Source organism: Enhydra lutris, unplaced genomic scaffold, assembly GCF_002288905.1.
Source record: "Enhydra lutris kenyoni isolate GAN:26980312 unplaced genomic scaffold, ASM228890v2 scaffoldscaffold10, whole genome shotgun sequence".
Taxonomy (NCBI): domain Eukaryota; kingdom Metazoa; phylum Chordata; class Mammalia; order Carnivora; family Mustelidae; genus Enhydra; species Enhydra lutris.
In genome coordinates, this window is record NW_019154094.1 from 39950365 (window position 1) to 39968380 (window position 18016).

The 18016-nt window shown below is 47.1% G+C and overlaps 1 protein-coding gene across 4 annotated transcripts in view; it reads right to left on the reverse strand.

The window, feature by feature from the left end:
* Positions 1-518: 518 nt before the first annotated feature.
* Positions 519-18016, reverse strand: part of LOC111144113 (SLIT-ROBO Rho GTPase activating protein 3) — a 287770-nt gene continuing 270272 nt past the window's right edge. For all 4 annotated transcript variants that reach the window (XM_022498256.1, XM_022498253.1, XM_022498255.1 and 1 more), the window contains 4 exons: positions 7556-7736; positions 6188-6337; positions 3590-3917; positions 519-932 (listed from right to left, as the gene is read on the reverse strand). In XM_022498256.1, coding sequence (XP_022353964.1) covers positions 519-932; positions 3590-3917; positions 6188-6337; positions 7556-7736 — 1073 coding nt within the window. The remainder of the gene's footprint in view (positions 933-3589; positions 3918-6187; positions 6338-7555; positions 7737-18016) is intronic.

The window sequence follows — 18016 nt, forward strand, 5'->3', positions numbered from 1 at the left end:
TCTGAGGTAAATCTAAGTTTCATAAAAAGAAAAAAGGAGATCCTATATACATTTAGTCGTGTGTCCAGATCTAGTATATGTATATAGATGCATAAATATATATATATACACACACCTACAGACACATACATACATGTATGTGTGTATATATGCACACATATATATACACACATATTTATGTATGCAGAGAGAACGTTGAGAGAATAATTTTCCAGTGACCATATGCGGGGAAGCCATCGGCCGTTTTGCCCCAAGCTCAGGAGATGCTCTCTGGGGGCCTCCTGCAGCCCACTGGATGCCTGCTTACACACGGGAGGTCTGTGGGATTCACATGGCTGAACGTGAGCTGTGGCCAGCATCTGGGCCTCAGCTCTGCACAGACGCGCTTCCAGGCGACCTTCTGGTCCCTGCTGGACAAGGCCAGGAGCCCCGGGAAGGCCGCCGAAGTCAGAGAGGCCAGCCTCAGCCGTGGCGGGCCACGCACGGCGGGCCAGGGCGGTGCCGCCCCGTCCTGTAGGTCACATGGTGCCCGATTTGTCCGCTGAGCTGTTGGGGAACATCTTCTCGGTGGGCGTGACAGCCGGGCTGCCCACACCCGAGCTGCTGCTGCTGCTGGAGCGATGCTGCACCACTGGCCGCACGGGCCGCATGGGAGGCGGGCGCAGCTGCGCGCCGGCCAGACGGGCAGACAGGGCCGGCTTGAAGGTGGTCATCATCTCGGTGGATGAGCTGCTGCTGCGGCGCATGGCGGCGTCTGGGTCACGGATGACGATGGTGTGGAGGGGGCTGGCGGGCTCTGAGCTGATGGGGCCTGGCGGGTTCTTCAGGGGCTCCAGGGTGTCCAGCACCACATCTGGCGCCTGCTTGACTGTGTTCTGTCTCTCGAGCTCCCGCAACTCGTGCAGAGCCGTGCTCATGGTCTTCTCGATGTCCTGCCGAGGGAAAGAGCTCTGGTCAGCACAGAGGCTGGAGGCCTGGGCGCCAGACCAGCTGCTAATCGGCCTATGGGCTTCTTAGGGTGGTGTCCGCACACACGAGCTTCGTGGCTGGGATGGAGGTGAAACCTCCAGGGTGTCCTACGACCAACTGAGGGAATCCGTGTGGGCATCACCTGTGCACTTGCCTGCACAGGCAGCCGACTGCAATGAGGGCAGGTGAGACTACTGGTAGGCTCTGGAGTCAGACAGACACGGGTTCCAACCCTGGCTCTGCTTCTTCCTTGCTAGGTGACTTTGGGCAAGTTAGCTCACCTTTCTGAGCCTCAGAATCCTCATTTGTGAATACAGATCATGATAACACGACCTCAGGGGGCTGATGAGTATGTTACATGAAACAGTCCCTGTGAAGAGGTTGGCATGGCTCCTGACGGTAAGCACACATTATCAATGATAATGGCAGTAACAGTGGTAATGACAGAGCACCAATCCAAGCCCTTCCTTTTTGCAGCTCATTTAATCCTCACACTTATAAGGTAGGAACTACCTTTACACTCATTTTACACATGAGAAAATTGAAGCTCCACCTGGTTGAGCAACTTGCTCAAGGTTACACAGCTAGTCAGTAACATAGCCCAAGTCTCAACTTAGAGCCCAGGTCTCTAACCATTATTGTTATTTTTAAAAAAATTTATTTGAGTAATCTCTGCCCCCAGTATGGGGCTTGAACTCAACCCTGAGATCAAGAGTTGCACACACTTCCAACTGAGCCCGCAAAGCACCCTACAATTATTAATTTTTTTAAATATCCTCACCCATTGAAAAATTCCTTGGTGGTTATATATTAGAATATCCCACAATGTTCACTCCAGAATAATGCAACTGTCACATTCTTCTCTGTATTGTAATCAGAAAAGTTTGCTTTTTTCAAAATTGTAAATTTTAAAAAGCAACAAAACCGCTCTCACCTGCCTATGTAATTCCTGGAGAGTAAGAGCTCACCAGAATGAGAGCACTTTGAATGACACAGAGACCCACTGAGGCAGTCCAGAATCTGGGCGCGGTGGGGCTGCCTGGTGGACTGGGCTCATCACTCCACCTTCCCAGGGCTTCTGTTCCTCCTTGAGCCAGGAGGGGGCGCTGCAGCTGGAAGTCAGCTTTCAAAACAGGAGCTCTGAGCTAGGGCAAAGGGCCTGGATTTTTTTAGCAGGAAGACCCCTCTGCCATTTGCTGGCTGTGTAACCTTGGACAAGTCTCAGGCTCTGTGCACCAGGCTTTGCTTCTCTGCTGAAACCTTCACTTCCTGTGAAGATGGGATGAGATAATGGATGGGATGGAACTTTGTGAACTGCCTGGCAGTGGTTCCACATTCCCTTTAGCCAGAGATCTTGGCTCACACAGCTGTTGCAGGGATGCCTCCACACAAATAGGGCACAGCCCAATCGACCTGGCTGCTGAGGGGACAACAGGGAATATTACTTAAAATCACTACAGGATGGGGCGGTGCACAACCCCTGGTGACCCTGAGCACTATTAGGACACATTCCCTTTTTTGCCCTGAGGCAAAGCCAGAAAAATTGCAAGTCTGGTCACACTGATGGGAGTTGGGACCTGGAGATGTTCTTCCAGCCCCTTTTCACAGCCACGTCCCCCTGTACCCTCTTTCCTCCCCAGCCCACAGGCGGCCTCCTGCCTGCCCTGGGGCCCCCAAACAGGCTCCAATCTGGCACAAGCAGGGTCCCTGCCTATCCCTTTTGCTAAGAGACTATGGGATATCTGGTTAATGGCTAATAACTTTTATGCTTCTTCATGACATTTTATCCCTTGCCCAGAACACTAGCTACTTTAAGAATGGGATTTTTGTTCTTTTACCCAAAGGATTAGCTGTGGGGGACTGTCTATATAGGGGAGAGATGGCAGTCCTCTCCCCATCTTTACTATATCCCAGCCCGGCAGTGATAACTCCCGCTTTCTGTGTCCCGTTCGCTTAAATGAAGTCCCCTATGGACTTCACTGTTCTCTCTGCAGTGCTCCAGCATGAACTGAAAGGTAAAACTGTAAAAAATAAATGCAATGGTTACCCCTCTACCACCATCCCCACCACCATTCTACCCTGGCAGAATGTGAGCCAGAAAGACAGAAAGCTCAGAGAAAGAGCAGCTGAGTGGTTTAGGCATGAGCCTTGCATTAGTCTGAGAGATAATGCAGCAATCTGCAGAGTGGGGATGCAGAAAGGCGCTCCGGGAAGATGGGACAGCCGGGGGCAGGGTCTGGGGCCATTTTAGGTCATCACTGTACTGTCGGTGCCTAGTGCAGTGACTGGCACACAACAGTGGCTCAATCAATATTTGTCAACAAAGGAATGAATGAATGAACAGATGAATGAATGAATGATCAGACGAATGAATGAATGAGCCATCTTATGGAGACACCTGCCATTACCGCATCCCTCTCACCAACCCGCCCCCAGGGCAGGCATGCTGCACCCATCCAGCTTCTGCTCCCCTGGGGAGGCCAGCAGGGGGACAGGAAGCCACCTTGCTTAACCTTGAGCCTGGTGTGAAGGGCAAAGTGGCTCCCCAGTCTGCAGGCTCCCACCCGGCCGCCCTCTGGGGTTCTCAGCTGGCCCAGCCTGCCTTCCCACTGGCCCTTACTTCTGCCAGGGCCTCAGCCTCCAGGGACTTGTGGTCCCCCAGGCTGCTGTGCCTGGTGGAGCCGCATGTTGACCTCATCGAGTGCCCTTCCGAGAGAGCCTTCTTGTCAGGGTAGTTGATGCTGCCGGCACTCCCAAATGTCGCCATCCTCCGCTTCTCAGGGCTCTCGATCCTCCCCCGGGTGAGGGGGATTTTGTGGGGGCTGCTGGGGCAGGCGGCGGCCCGGGGTGGCGTGTCTATGCTGGGGCCCAGGCCCCGGGGTGGGCTGTGGGTGTCGCCCCCGCTTCGGCGCCTGGGGATGGCCGCTCCGTCAGATCGTAACCGCACTCTGCAAAGGAGCCAGGGGGCAGGGGCATGGGGCAGAGGTCAACCCTGGCAAGTCTCAGAATGGATCAGCTAACCCCAGGCCACACACTACACACTAGTCTAGGGAGCAGGTATAGTAAAGCCTCATTCAGCCAAACTCAATTATGCAACAAAAGCACAGCCTGAGTAGGTAACTCAGTGGCAAGGGGCAGGTTTAATCTGCACACGCGAAGGAATCGGAAGCATTCTGCTTTCCAAACTGCAGACGGTGGTGCTACTAATTACAAAACAAAACTTGTCTACACGTCAAGTCAAGGCCAGGAGAATTTCAACCTGAGAATGCTTTGGTGATGGTTAGTTGGGCTCATGATATGTTCTTAAGTGGTTCAGACATTTCCATGATTCTGAAGGACTTCTTAATTGGTCTGAAGCATTGAGGCTTGACTGTACCGAAAAGTCACCAGTTCCCTGTAAGCACAGGAGGGGGACCCTGGGAACTGAACATAGTCCAGTGTTGTCGCCCACCCCCAATCTCCCCAGCAAAGGGCGATTTCTATGAGGCTTTTCCAGATCTTGGAAAATTAGGTATTCAGGAGTGAAAACTCAACATGCCTTGTCCATGCATCTGGCTACCTTTCACTCTTTAGGGAGGCTCTGTGGGAGTGAAAAGGGGACTAGAGTATCTATCAGGAGGGCTGGCTTTGTCACAAACTTTCCTGTGTCCTCTTTCAGACCCACTTTATTGATCTGGTAAATGGACATAACATTCCTTGCCCACCTTCCAGGGAGCTTTGGTGGGTGTGAAAGCACTCTGAAGATAACAGGCTCCACCCATGGGCGATTTTGCCACATTCTAGGGAGGTCAACAAAGATTTGAAGGGAGGGGAGGCTGGAAGTGGCAAGGGGGTGGGAAGGAGGGGCAGACTGTTGGAATGGACTGTGACTAAAGGGCCAAGTTCAAAGTGGTCAGCAGCACTTCAGATCCCAGAGCCACCAGCCAAGCTAAGCACTGCCCGTGCATACCCCAACAGGACCAAAGCATAGGTGTTGGAGAGGAGGAAACATGGAGAAAGAAAAGAACCAGAATAAAGTAGGGGAGGGAGGGAAGAGGGAGAGGAAGAGTGAGGCAGGAGAAGGTATGGCCCTCTTAGAATTCAAGGAACCATGGCTTTGTCTTCTACCTACCCCAGACTTCCATTGTGGCCCCAATTCCATTACCTATCATGGTGCCTTTGCTGTTTGCTGAACTGAACAGAATATATGGAAAGGAGGCACGGAGACTTCTGCCGAAGTAAGTTCATAAACATATGTTCGTGTTGCGACTGTATCTCAGGCTCTATCTGCAAGTACCTATATGTGGGAGCTGATCCCATGACCTCTCCAACGAAAAAAATGAAGACTATGACATTTTGAGAATCTGACTGAGAAAGCAGCGAGAAACTGTCAGCTTCTCTTTTCTTCTTTTTCTTAAAAGTTTTTAAGGGCCACATTCTTTGGACCACAGGGGCAGGCAGAATGACAAGCACAGGGGCGCCTGGGTGGCTCAGTGGGTTAAAGCCTCTGCCTTCGGCTCAGGTCATGATCTCAGGGTCCTGGGATCGAGCCCCACACTGGGCTCTCTGCTCAGCGGGGAGCCTGCTTCCCTCCACCCACGCCTGCCTCTCTGCCTACTTATGATCTCTGTCTGTCAAATAAATAAATAAAATATTTAAAAAAAAAAAAAAGAATGACAAGCACAGCTCCTTGCCTGGCAGAAAGGTCATGGGACACAGCCCAGCCCACACAGGGGGAAGGGAAGAAATTGGCAAATGTGCTCCCACCCAATAAGTGGGTGGAGCTGAGTGTCAGTTACCCCCACCACAGCGTGGGTGTGAGTTTTCTGTTTGTGCAGTGCACTTCAGGGAGTATGTGAGCCTTAAATTTTTAAATATAACACAACTTGGTCTTCAACAGAAAATGGGGAGGAGGTGCAAGAACTGGAGAGAGGTAGGAAAAATACTTGTCTGTTTATAACTCTTTCTCCCTATTATTACTATTTTACATAAAAGGCAATGATTTGCCATTATATGTCTTTTCTCCTCCTTCTCCACACCCCAATTCCAAGCTGGACGATTTTATGCCTGGTATTCTGGGCCAGCTCCAGCCAGACCCCCCAGTGTGCCTCCTATCCCATCCTGCAGGGAACAAGGGGCCACAATAGCCTCCCTCTCTCCCCTCTGCTCCCTGGCCTCTCCCAAACCAGACACAGCTGGGCATGGCACTAGCAGGAAAAAATGAATCCGCGTTTCCTACCGGCCCATCACCCCCCCAAAGCCGTAATCCGAGATGTGCTCCGTGGGCGACTGGAGGTCATTTTTGGAGGAGGCCTTGTCATCCAGCAGCGGCCCGCTGCTGGCCTCGCTGTCAGCCTTCTGGCTCAGGCTGTCGGAGAAGGCATCATCCCTGGGGAGGAGGACAGATGTGAATCGGGAGTGCTTTGCTCCAGAGAAGCCCAGATGCGCAGGGCTCCTGGAGACCTGTCCGAAGGGTGGATCCACACACACTTTATGATTAACTTATGCCCATTCTCGGGATGAGGCCCTTCCCACTCTGCGCCTTAGCTCCACACACACGCCCACTGTCTCACTCCCTCCTGAGTTACTTTCTCCAGCAGGAGACCACCCTGTTCCGCCTCAGGCCCTCCTCTAGGTTTTTCTCCCCTAGGCTGCTCCAGGCTAGGACAAGCTAAACACAACAGGGAGTGCTAGAGTAATGGGGGGAGGAGCCCACAAGCTGAGCACTGAGAGCTGAGTCTCCATGTGGGGCCCTGGGCAGCAGTTTAGGGCTAAGCAAGGGAGGAAGAACAGTGCCTCTATCCCTCAGCTCCCCACCCAGGGTTTTGAATAATCATGAGGTGGCGGTCAAGGTTCCTCCACTGGCATTTCTCTTGTTGCCTGCCTGGCCCTGGACTTTTCTCTGGTTTCCACCATCTCCCCTGCCATCAAAGCTTATGCCTTCCCTTGAGGGCCAGCATGGTGGCTGCTTCCCTGACAAATCAGTTCCACCTGGGCCTGACTCAGAAGGAGAGTGGGTTGTAGGAACCTTTGATGGCTTCCAAAGAAGAGAAGGTGTGGACTTTCTGCGTCTTCGGGTAGGGTTAGGTATTTGGGATGCAGGTCTTTCTTTCTTAAAAAAAAAAAAAAAAGTATGAAAAAAATAATAGTACCCCACTAACTGTAAATGAGGGGATGACTGTTTCTGTGCATCTTCTGAGCGAGCCCCCTGGGGGAAAGAGAATGGTGGGCAGTGAAGGGGGCAGTGGGTTGGCCGCTGAGTATAGGGAAGGCCCAAGAGGGCAGAGGAATATGGTAAGACCCCGTGGAACCTGAGAACCAGGGCAGGTGATGAATGCCCTGGAGGCTGTCCGGGGGTCAGGATGGTGAGCCAATGGTACCAAGCACTATCTCTGTGTGCTCTAAAGGATGAGCAGTTTGCTTATTCATTAAGTGGATCATCACTTAAGGCGAAGTTAGAAAGAATCCATTCTTACAAAAGACCAATGTATCATACCAGCGAGAGCAAATGGTTTGCATACAGCCCAGCACTCCTATTCCTGTGCCCATTCAAGACATCACTAATCAATTACGGCATTCTCCACAGAAGGTCTTGAGTCCCACTCACATGTCCTGCACGACTATGTACTGGTGTGGGATGAGTCCATCCACACCATTGTGACGACCCTCCCACCAGTCCTCCGAGGCGCGGTGGTACAGTAGCAGCGAGGCCCCCTTCTTGAAGGATAGTTCACGCGGGGACCGCCCCACGTAGTCAAACTTGGCGATGGCCTCGATCTGCTCCACTTCTAGAAGGAGAGCAAAGGAAAAGAGCATCCATGAAGTGAGCAGGATGGCAGCCAGGAGCCTTGCTCAGATGGCTTTGGCTTCTGTGAGGCAGCACAGACAGGAAGCCGGTGGAAACAGGGTGGGCTAGGGCTCAGAATACCAGGTTCTAGCTCAGATCTGCTCCCCATGCTGTGGCCTCAGGCAGGCCATCTACTACTTATACCCACCATATACTTATTTTCCACTACCCCTCTTGTTTTCTACTTTCTAACACTAATTAAAATAATATCTTAAGAAATCTCTCTTTCTTCTACCTCTCAATACAAGTTCCATTTCTATTTGTCCGTGAACCCTTTCTCTCTTCGTCCACTTGCAATACTTTTAGTGGTTCTTATCTTTTGGGTGTAGATGGACTCCCATCGATGCAAAGTTGCTGTACACAGTTTTCAAGGGCTCACGGTAACTCTTCAAAGCGCATTGTTATGGACTGAATTGTGCCCCCCACTCCCACCCCTCCCCCAGCTAATTCATATGCTGAAGTCCCAACTCCCAGTGTGATGGTATTTGGAGACAGGTGTTTAGGAAGTAACTGAGGTTAAAGTGAGTAATTAGGGTAGGGACTAATCTGACAGGACTGGTGTCCCTCTAGGAAAAGGAAGACACACCAGAGATCTCTTTCTCTCTGTGAACGTACACAGAGGAAAGGTCGTGTGAGGACACAGTGAGACGGCAGCTTTCTACAAGCCAGGAGGAGACGCTTCACCAGAAACCTGCCCTGACAGCACCTTGTTCTTAGACTTCTAGCCTCCAGAGTTATGAGGAAATAAATTTCTGTTGTTTAGGCTGCCCAGTTCTGTTCTGGCAACCTGAGCTGAGTAACACATTCATCCATGGATTTAATTTTGGAGGAGAGACAATTCTTACTGGGGCCACAGCTCTAACCTATCTCTACACACGCACATTTACCAATCATACCTTTATTCTTCACTGTCACTTTATTCACACAGTCACAAGCCCTGACTGGATTAAGCAATAAGGATATGGCTCTTGCCCCTGGGGCACCCCTACTGCCCAGTTCCATCACCAGGGGCAGGTCACGCAACCTCTGTACACCTCAGTTGATTTTGGAGGATTAAAAGATAATACATGTGGGAAGGCATACAGATGGCCAACATACACACGAAAAGGTGCTCAGCATCAGGGAAATGCAATTCACAATTACCAGGAGAGAGCACTCACACCTGTCAGAATCGCTACTATAAAAAAAAATAACAACAAGAAATAACAAGAGTTGGTGAGGGTGTCCAGAAAAGGAAATCCTGGTGCATTGTTGGGAATGCAAGCTGGTACAGCCACTATAGAAAATAGTGTGGTGGTTCCTCAAAAAATTCAAAAAAGAACTACTATATGGTTCAATAATTCCATTGCTGGGTATTTCTCCATAGGAAACAAAACCACTAACTTGAAAAGATAGATGGATAAATGGATGAAGAAAATGTGGTATATAGATACAATGGAATACTATTCAGCCATAACAAAGAAGGAAAGTCTGCTATTTGAAACAACATGGATGGACCTTGAGGATATTACGCTAAGTGAAATATGTCAGATAGAGAAAGACAAATACCATATGATCTTGCTTATATGTGGAATCTAAAATCAAAAACAAACTGAACTCTCAAATACAGAGTACAGACTGGTGGTTGCTAGAGGCGGGGGGTAAGGAGTGGGCAAAACGGGTGAAGGTGGTCAAAAGGCACAAACTTCCAGTTATAAAATAAGTAAGTGAAGGTGGTCAAAAGGCACAAACTTCCAGTTATAAAATAAGTAAGTCCTGGGGATGGAATGTAGAGCGCGATGACTAAAGCTAATAATAGTGCATTGCATTGAAAGTTGCTAGGAGAGCCCATCTGAAACAGTTTTCATCACAAGAAAAGAAAATTTGTAACTATGTCTGGTGACTACATGCACACTTTGATGTATGGATGGCTGTTAACTACACTCACGGGGGTGATCACTTTGCAATACGTGTTATGTGGTCTGCCTGAAACTAATACAATGTTATATGTCAATTTCATCTCAATTAAAAAAGAAATATACTAGACTTAAATAGATTTTTAAAAGCTATCATGTATGAAAGTCCTTGGCATAGTACAGACATACATGAGGTGTTCAGCTGGTAGTTGCTCTCATGATTATAATTACTAGTGGCTTTCCCCTATGGGGTAGGTCCAGACAAGAAATCTAAGCCACAGAGAGTTTATGTTGTTTTCCCAAGGCCATATAGCTAGTGAGGTTTGGAAAGAGACTTTTTGGGGGGCAGGGGAGCTATGCCTATGATTTATTTAATCTGTGTTAAGGCTGTACCCTAAGAGATGCCCATACTTGATAGAAAACCAGCTGTGAGTATTAACGTATTTATACTTCCAACCAAGCACAAAGATGTTTGACACTATAAAAAAAATACATTTATTTATGTATATATTTACCTATATAAAAATAATAAATGCATTGACTTCTAATACAATAAAAGAGTAATGCAAGTGACCCCTGATCTCTCTAGCTGCAGCTACCTTCCCCGCATTGACTCTGGATTGCTCTGTTCCTTATGGATTATCTTGCATCTGCCCATCCAGCCAGCTACTTGCCCATCAAGGAGCTAAGCCTAGAACACCTGGCTTTGCTATTTTTTAGCCGTGTGACCCTGAAGAACTTATTTTTCCTTCCTAAGCCTCAGTTTCCTCTTCTGTAAAATGGGAATGCTAATAATAGCACACAGCTTAGAGGGCCGTTAGGATTAAATGAGTTACTGTATAGGAAGTGCTTGCGACAGTGCCTGGCACATAGTTAAGCTCTATAGGAGAGTTGTTACCAGAGCTAATGCACTTCTAAGGCCTATGGGCAGCACAGAAAATCAAAGAGCAGAAGGAGGAACCTCCTTTGTTCATCTCTCCCATTAATCCCACCACACCCACAGGCACGTTAGGGCTCCCCTCTGTAAGCAGCTGGCTCAGGAAGACTATGCCAGGGCTCCTGTGAGCTGTGGCTAGTCCTCCATGCCTGCGGCAGCCTTCTACAGGGACCGGGCTTCAGGCAGTGAGGCCAGCCTTCCCCAGATGGCTTTAAAAAATGTCTTTTTTTTTTTTTTTTAAGATTTTATTTATTTATTTGACAGAGAGAGAGAGAGATCATGAGTAGGCAGAGAAGCAGGCAGAGAGAGAGGGAGAAGCAGGCTCCCTGACGAGCAGAGAGCCCAATGTGGGGCTCGATCCCAGGACCCTGAGATCATAACCTGAGCCAAAGGCAGAGTCTTAACCCACTGAGCCACCCAGGAGCCCCTACAAATGTCTTTAAAGGCTATTCTAACACAGTTGACGTAAGATGACAGCATAGCTAAATGGGCCCCATTAACTCATATCTTGACTCAGAGTTACCTTCTCAGGGAAATGGGGAGATCTCTGTCCTCCTTTTTGCTACCACCTGGAATCTTACAGCAGCCATAGGCTAGCGCCACCCGGTCACCTGTCTGCCCACCTAGCTATGGAGACAAAAAGGCTGGAGGGTTTGCAAGACCAGAAGCTGCACCCAGGGGGCTGTGTGCTCTCGGGTTTCACTGTCCTTTGAGCCCAGTTCCCCACACTAGTGAAGGAGCTGATGGAAGCAGAGCTTTGCTCCTGCCAGGAGGAGCCTAGAGGGGCTGCCTGGGTGCCTAGGTCCCACCTTCCGCATCTCCAGAGCCTCCCGCAGTCACTGGGGGTGGTCTGGAGTTGGGAGTGTGGGGATGAGGAGGAATGGGAAATGTAAGGGAAGAAAAGAAGAAAAGGGAGGAGCAGAACGGAGCTGCAGGCAGAGAGAGGGCGTGTGTGATTGCAGATGCCATTATGTGAGTGTGAGCGGTAGAAAGGGTGACCATAGCCACCATTTATTAGGAAATTCTTACTTCGGTTCATCATACCTGAAAGAGAATACATGATTCTCCCCCTTATCACTCTCCCACACACCTCTCCCCAAACTTACTTCTCTCACCCTCCCCATCTTGGGAAATAGACCATCTGCCTGCTTGCTCAGGCCACGGCCTTGCTCTTGAGCACCACAGGTCTTAGCCACTAGCAAGTCCTCTGAAGTGTCCCCTGAATCGGACCCATCTCACCATCTCCACTGCCAATGCCCTGTTTCCAGACCACTGCTGTCCCTCTACCAGGCCTCCCCCTCTTATTTGTGCTCGGGTAGTTCTCCCCAGGACAGCAAAAGGGATCTTTTAAAATCATAATCAGATCATGAAACTCCCTTGCTGAAATCCCTCTGAAGGCTTCCCACTGTGCTTGGAGCCAACCCCATGTCTTCTCACACCAGCTGAGGCCCCTCTGTGCTCTGTGCCTGGAACCCTCTGCAGCTTCACTCCGGACCACTCTCTCCCTCACTCAGTTCCTCCCTCGTGGCCTCATTAGCCTTCTTAATGTTTCTCCTCCAACACTGTATTCTGCTATTTTTCAAACACAAAGTAAAGCTGAAAGGGAACATGCATATACCTGGCACCTAAATTCTACTGTTAACATTTTACTGTATTAGCTTTGTCACATATCTATCCATCATTCCATCCATCCATCCATCCATCCATCCAACCATCCAACCTTCTATCCATCTATCCATCTTATTTTTTAATGAATTTTAAAGTAAGTTGCAGACTCAGTACACTTTACCCCCTAGCACTCTATTCATAAATATTCATAGAGCCTTCTTGATGTTTTAAAAACATTCTAAGCCTCTTCCTGCCACAGGACCTTTGCACTTATTATTGCCTCTTCCTGGGATACTGTTCTCCCAGATATTTGCATTCATTCACATTCAACAAATATTTATTGACCCTTGTGTGCCATTTCCTAATTTCATTCAGGTCTATACGCAAACATCTTTGCCTCAGCAAGACCGAAGGACTTGACACCCTGAACTATAAACGCACTAACTGTCAAATCACTCTAACATTTTCTCTGGTTTTATTCTTCTTCATAGCACTTAGCACAACCTGAACTTGTGTGTGTGTGTTTGTGTTTGCATGCGTGTGCAGTTGTAGTTTGAAAACTTGTTTATTGTTGATCTTTCTATTAAAATGTGCGGTCCATTAGGACAGAGGTTTTTGTTTTATAATCTGCTATTTTCCCCCTTCTAGAACAGTGTCTGGGATGAGCTGGCACTCCATATCACTTGCATGAACTAATTAAGCTTTTCCTATATGTTAAATGTTCTACTGACACTATCACATTTAACCCTCACAACAATATATGCAGCACTCTCCTCATTTTACAGATAAGGAAACTGAGGCTGAACTGAAATGATGTATCACACATGGATCAGAAAACTTAACACTGTTAAGATGGTAATACTCCTAAATTGATCTACACATTCAGTTCAATCCCTATTAGAATGTAGCTGACTTCTCTGTGGAAATTGACAAGCTACTCTAAAATTCATATGGAATTGCAAAGAACCTATAATAGCAAAAAATAATAATAATAAAAAAAACTTGAAAAAGAAGAACTAAAATTAGAGGACTCACATTTTCTGATTTAAAAAACTTACTACAAAACAGTAATAATCAAGACAGTGTGGTACTGGTACAAGGTCAGAAATATAGTTCAGTGGAATAAAACTGAAAGTCCAAAAATAACCCACTACATCTATGGTCAACTGATTTCTTATATGGGAGCCAAGATCATTCAACAAGAAAGAATAATCCTTTCAACTAATGATGATGGGATGACTGGATAGCCACAAAGAAGGAATGGAGCTGGACCCTTACCTCACAACATATACAATAATTAACTCAAAATGGATTACCAGACATAAGACCTAAAACTTAAAACTCAGGGAAGAAAACATAGGTAAACCTTCTTGATTTTGGATTTGGTGAAGGATTCTCAGACATAACACCAAAAACATAAACAATAAAAAGAAAAAAATAAATGAACTGGATGTCATCAAAATTAGAAAACTTTTGTGCTTCAAAGGACACCAATAAGAAAGTGAAAAAGCACACAGAACATGTTTGGGCAAATCATATATCTGATAAGAAACTTATATCTAGAATACATAAAGAGTGCTTACAACTCAATAATAAAAAAGCAGGGGTGCCTGGGTGGCTCAGTCAGTTAAGTGTCTGCCTTCAGCACAGGTCATGATCCCAGGGTCCGGGAACCGAGTTCTGCATCAGGCTCCTTGCTCAGTCGGGAGTCTGCTTCTCCCTCTCCTCCTCACTTATGTTCACTCTCACTCTCACTATCTCTGTCTCTCTCTCAAATAAAGAAAATTTAGAATCTTAACAAAAGAACAAAAACAAAGTGTTCCATTTCATATTACCACCAGCAGTGTGTGATCCTTCTCAACAGTTGTTATTATCTGACTTTTTGATGCTAGCCATCCTAGCGGATGTGAAATGGTATCTCACTGAGGTTTTAATTTGAATTTCTCTCATGACTAATGACACTGAGCATCTTTTCATGTGCTTGTCATTTGTATATCTTCCTTGGAGAAATGTCTCTTCAGATCCTTTGTCCATTTTAAAATTTGGCTATTTAGTTTTTTTTACTTTTATTTATTTATTAAAGATTTTACTTATTGACTCGAGAAAGAATGAGAGAGAGAGCAGAGGGAGAGGGAGATGCAGACTCCCTGCTGAGCAAGGAGTCTGAACCAGGGGACAGGGAGAGAGGACAGGGACAGCCCATGCTTGTGTGCTCTCTATGTGTATGTGTCAAATGAATAAATAAAATCTTTTAAAAATGTATTAGAATAATATGGATTGATGAATGGATAGATACACAATAAAATAAATACAACAAAATGTTAACAAATGTAGAAACTTGGTGATGGGTTTATGGGCATGACGGTACAATTTCCATCCACTTTTCTGTGTGCTTGACATTTTTTTCTTAAAGGAAATATCATGAACTGCAGGCCAATAGAAATCTGACCCTGATTTCTAGTAGATGCCTAGAACAATCTGATGAAAACCATGGACTGCTTCTCAGAGGCACACATTCCAACAGAAACAAAATGTTGCTCACAACGGATCTCCTAAAGTTAATGGCATAATAGCTTTCCAGATGTAGATGATGGACATGGAGTGGAAGGCAATTGGGAGAATTTTGGGAAGATATCAGTGAGAGAATGGTGGTGCAATTGTAATTGGAAACTGACATACTATAACTATATGATCATGTTTGTAACTGATTTTAGTAGTTTCTTTATCTGGCAGCCTAGGTCCTCATTTAGCATCCAATTAATAAAGCTGTTACTGACAGGCCACCTCAATGTTTTCACTTGGCTTAGTTCTGACAATCAAGGGCTCTTAGCCTAACCATGGTTTCTTTATAAACCTTGGGAGACCAAAGAGCAAGCGCAAGTGGATTTTTCAGACATATACCCATGATGTGCTAATAGACTCCAGGCAGGGCAGCAGGTATCACTTAGGTACAGAATATGTTGAGAAAGGAAAGGCCAAAGAACTAAGTTTTTCCTCCAGTTTGGTTGGACACTCACTGGGCGAACCATCTATTACAAACTCATGGGGTTGTGGCTTTCTGGCTGATTTGACCTTCGAAGTCTCCTGGGCTCCATTCATAGGGCTGTTTTCAAGAAAAACAAAGACATGCAAGCAAAGGAAGCAGTCAACAAAACCAAAAGACAACCGACAGAATGGGAGGAGATATTTGCAAATCACATATCAGGTAAAGGGCTAGTATCCAAAATCTATGAAGAACTTACCAAACTTCACACCCAAAGAACAAATAATCTAATCAAGAAATGGGCAGAAGACATGAATAGATGTTTCTGCAAAGAGGACATCCAGATGGCTAAGAGACACATGAAAAAGTGCTCCACATCACTCGGCATCAGGGAGATACAAATCAAAACCACAATGAGATACCACCTCACACCAGTCAGAATGGCTAAACTTAACAAGTCAGGAAACAACAGATGCTGGCAAGGATGTGGAGAAAGGGGAACCCTCCTACACTGTTGGTGGGAATGCAAGCTGGTGCAGCCACTCTGGGAAACAGCATGGAGGTTCTTCAAAAAGTTGAAAATAGAGCTACCCTACGACCCAGCAATTGCACTACTCGGTATGTATCCTAAAGATAAAAATGTAGTGATCCGAAGGGGCATGTGCACCTGAATGTTTATAGCAGCAATGTCCACAATAGCCAGACTGTGGAAAGACCCTAGATGTCCATCAACAGATGAATGGATAAAGAAGATGTGGTATATATATACAATGGAATACTATGCAGCCGTCAAAAGAAACGAAATCTTACCATTTGCAACAACATGGATGGAGCTAGAGGGTATCATGCTAAGTGAAATAAGTCAATCAGAGAAAGACAATTATCATATGATCTCTCTGATATGAGGAATTTGAGAGGCAATGTGGGGGGTTTAGGGAGCAGGGAAGAAAAAAATGAAACAAGATGGAATTGGGAGGGAGACAAACCATAAGAGACTCTTAATCTCACAAAACAAACTGAGGGTTGCCAGGGGGTGGAGGGTAGGGAGAGGGTGGTTGGGTTATGGACATTGGGGAAGGTTATGTACTATGGTGAGTGCTGTGAAGTTTGTAGATCTAGCGGTTCACAGACCTCTACCTCTGGGGCTAATAATACATTATATGTTAATAAAAAAAAAAAAAAAAGAAAGAAAAGAAAAACAAAGACACTGATGATCCCCCAAATGAAATCTCTTAGAGGAAAGCAGACAAAGCTATCAGGAGGTTTGGGCTGCCAAAGAGCAGTTGGATCTGGAAAAATCCCTGGGTTCAGTTTCTTGATCAGAATTAAGAGGGGTAGGGGCACCTGGGTGGCTCAGTGGGTTAAAGCCTCTGCCTTCAGCTTAGGTCATGATCTCAGGGTCCTGGGATCAAGCCCTGCATCAGGCTCCCTGCTCAGTGGGGAGCCTGTTCCCCTCTCACTCTCTGCCTGCCTCTCTGCCTACTTGTGATCTCTGTCAAATAAATAAACTCTTTAAAGAAATACATTTAAAAAAAAAAGAATTAAGAGGGGTTTCTCCTGGACACAGCATAATGTTTCCTACCTACCTAGTTGTACCAGACACTGTGCTAAGTTCCTTCATATAGGTCACATCATTTTAACCTAGGCCACAATTTTCTTGGTGCTGTCATTCTCATTTTATAGATAAGGAAACTGAGGTCTGAAGTTACATGGCTTCCCAAAGACCCCAGGGCCATGAAGGTCTCTCCCTGTCCTTCAAATCCAGGTCTCCTTTCTCAGAGTCGAGTGTCCCTCAACTGTTCCTGCAACTCAGTATTTCTGTGACTGTTTTGATTGGGGCAGGTGTGTAGGTAAACATCTAGGAAATGCAATTAATTTTCCTCCGAAGAATGCTCCTGATTCAGCAGCCACCACCAGCACATAGGAAACAGTGAGAAACTTCAGGGAGCATGAAACTGGCCCTTCTGAAGCTCGCTGTTGCCCTTTCCAGGATGATCTTTCTGCCTTTGTCCTACTCAGAAACCAGCAACCTGACAAGGAACAATTGAGAAGGGACCTTCTGGGGAAGCAGACAAGAAGCTCTGACTTGCCCTGTTCCGGGGATATAGTGTGCCTCTACTCTAGAAGGAGGGAGGTAGCATTTTATGAGGGGTTTTTCTTGATGGGGTGAAGCCTGCTGGGTGTGCCCTGTGGATGCTTCCTCATGTACCCAGCAAGGCCTTCTCTCTCCGTCCCTCTTCCTCAGGCCTGGTCCCCACAGCAGCCTTCCATCCCCCAGGCAGAGGAGCTGTGGGGAAACTCCGCATGTGTGGGAAGATGCACAGTGACCTAAGCCTCCAGGAAGATGGGCTGTGAGGATCCTCAGAGGGCACCGGACCCACCCTCCTGCAGACACACACACATCCACCTCCACCAGCAGCTGTCCTAACAGATCTTCATGCTGAAAAATTCGTCTATCTTGTGGGACAAGAGCTACTTTCCCCCAGTGGGAGAGGGAAGACAGCAAGATCTAGAGCAAGAGGGAGCTGTGCGCACACACACGGAAATAAAGCAAGCAACAGACAGGTCAAGAAGGAAGAAGCAGAGAGCTGGAGGTGGTAGGGCAAGAGACCAAAAAGAAGGAAAGAAAAAACCAAGTCGCTACAAACAAGCAGAAGTTAGCAGCCTTCACGTCTCCAAACAAAGGCTCCGCAGGACATTTTCCTCAGCCCTGGATGACTGGAGCCTCTGAGGATTCTGGCAGAACTGGACATTATCCCTAGATTTGCTCTTCCACACCTGTGACTCAGGCCTGACCC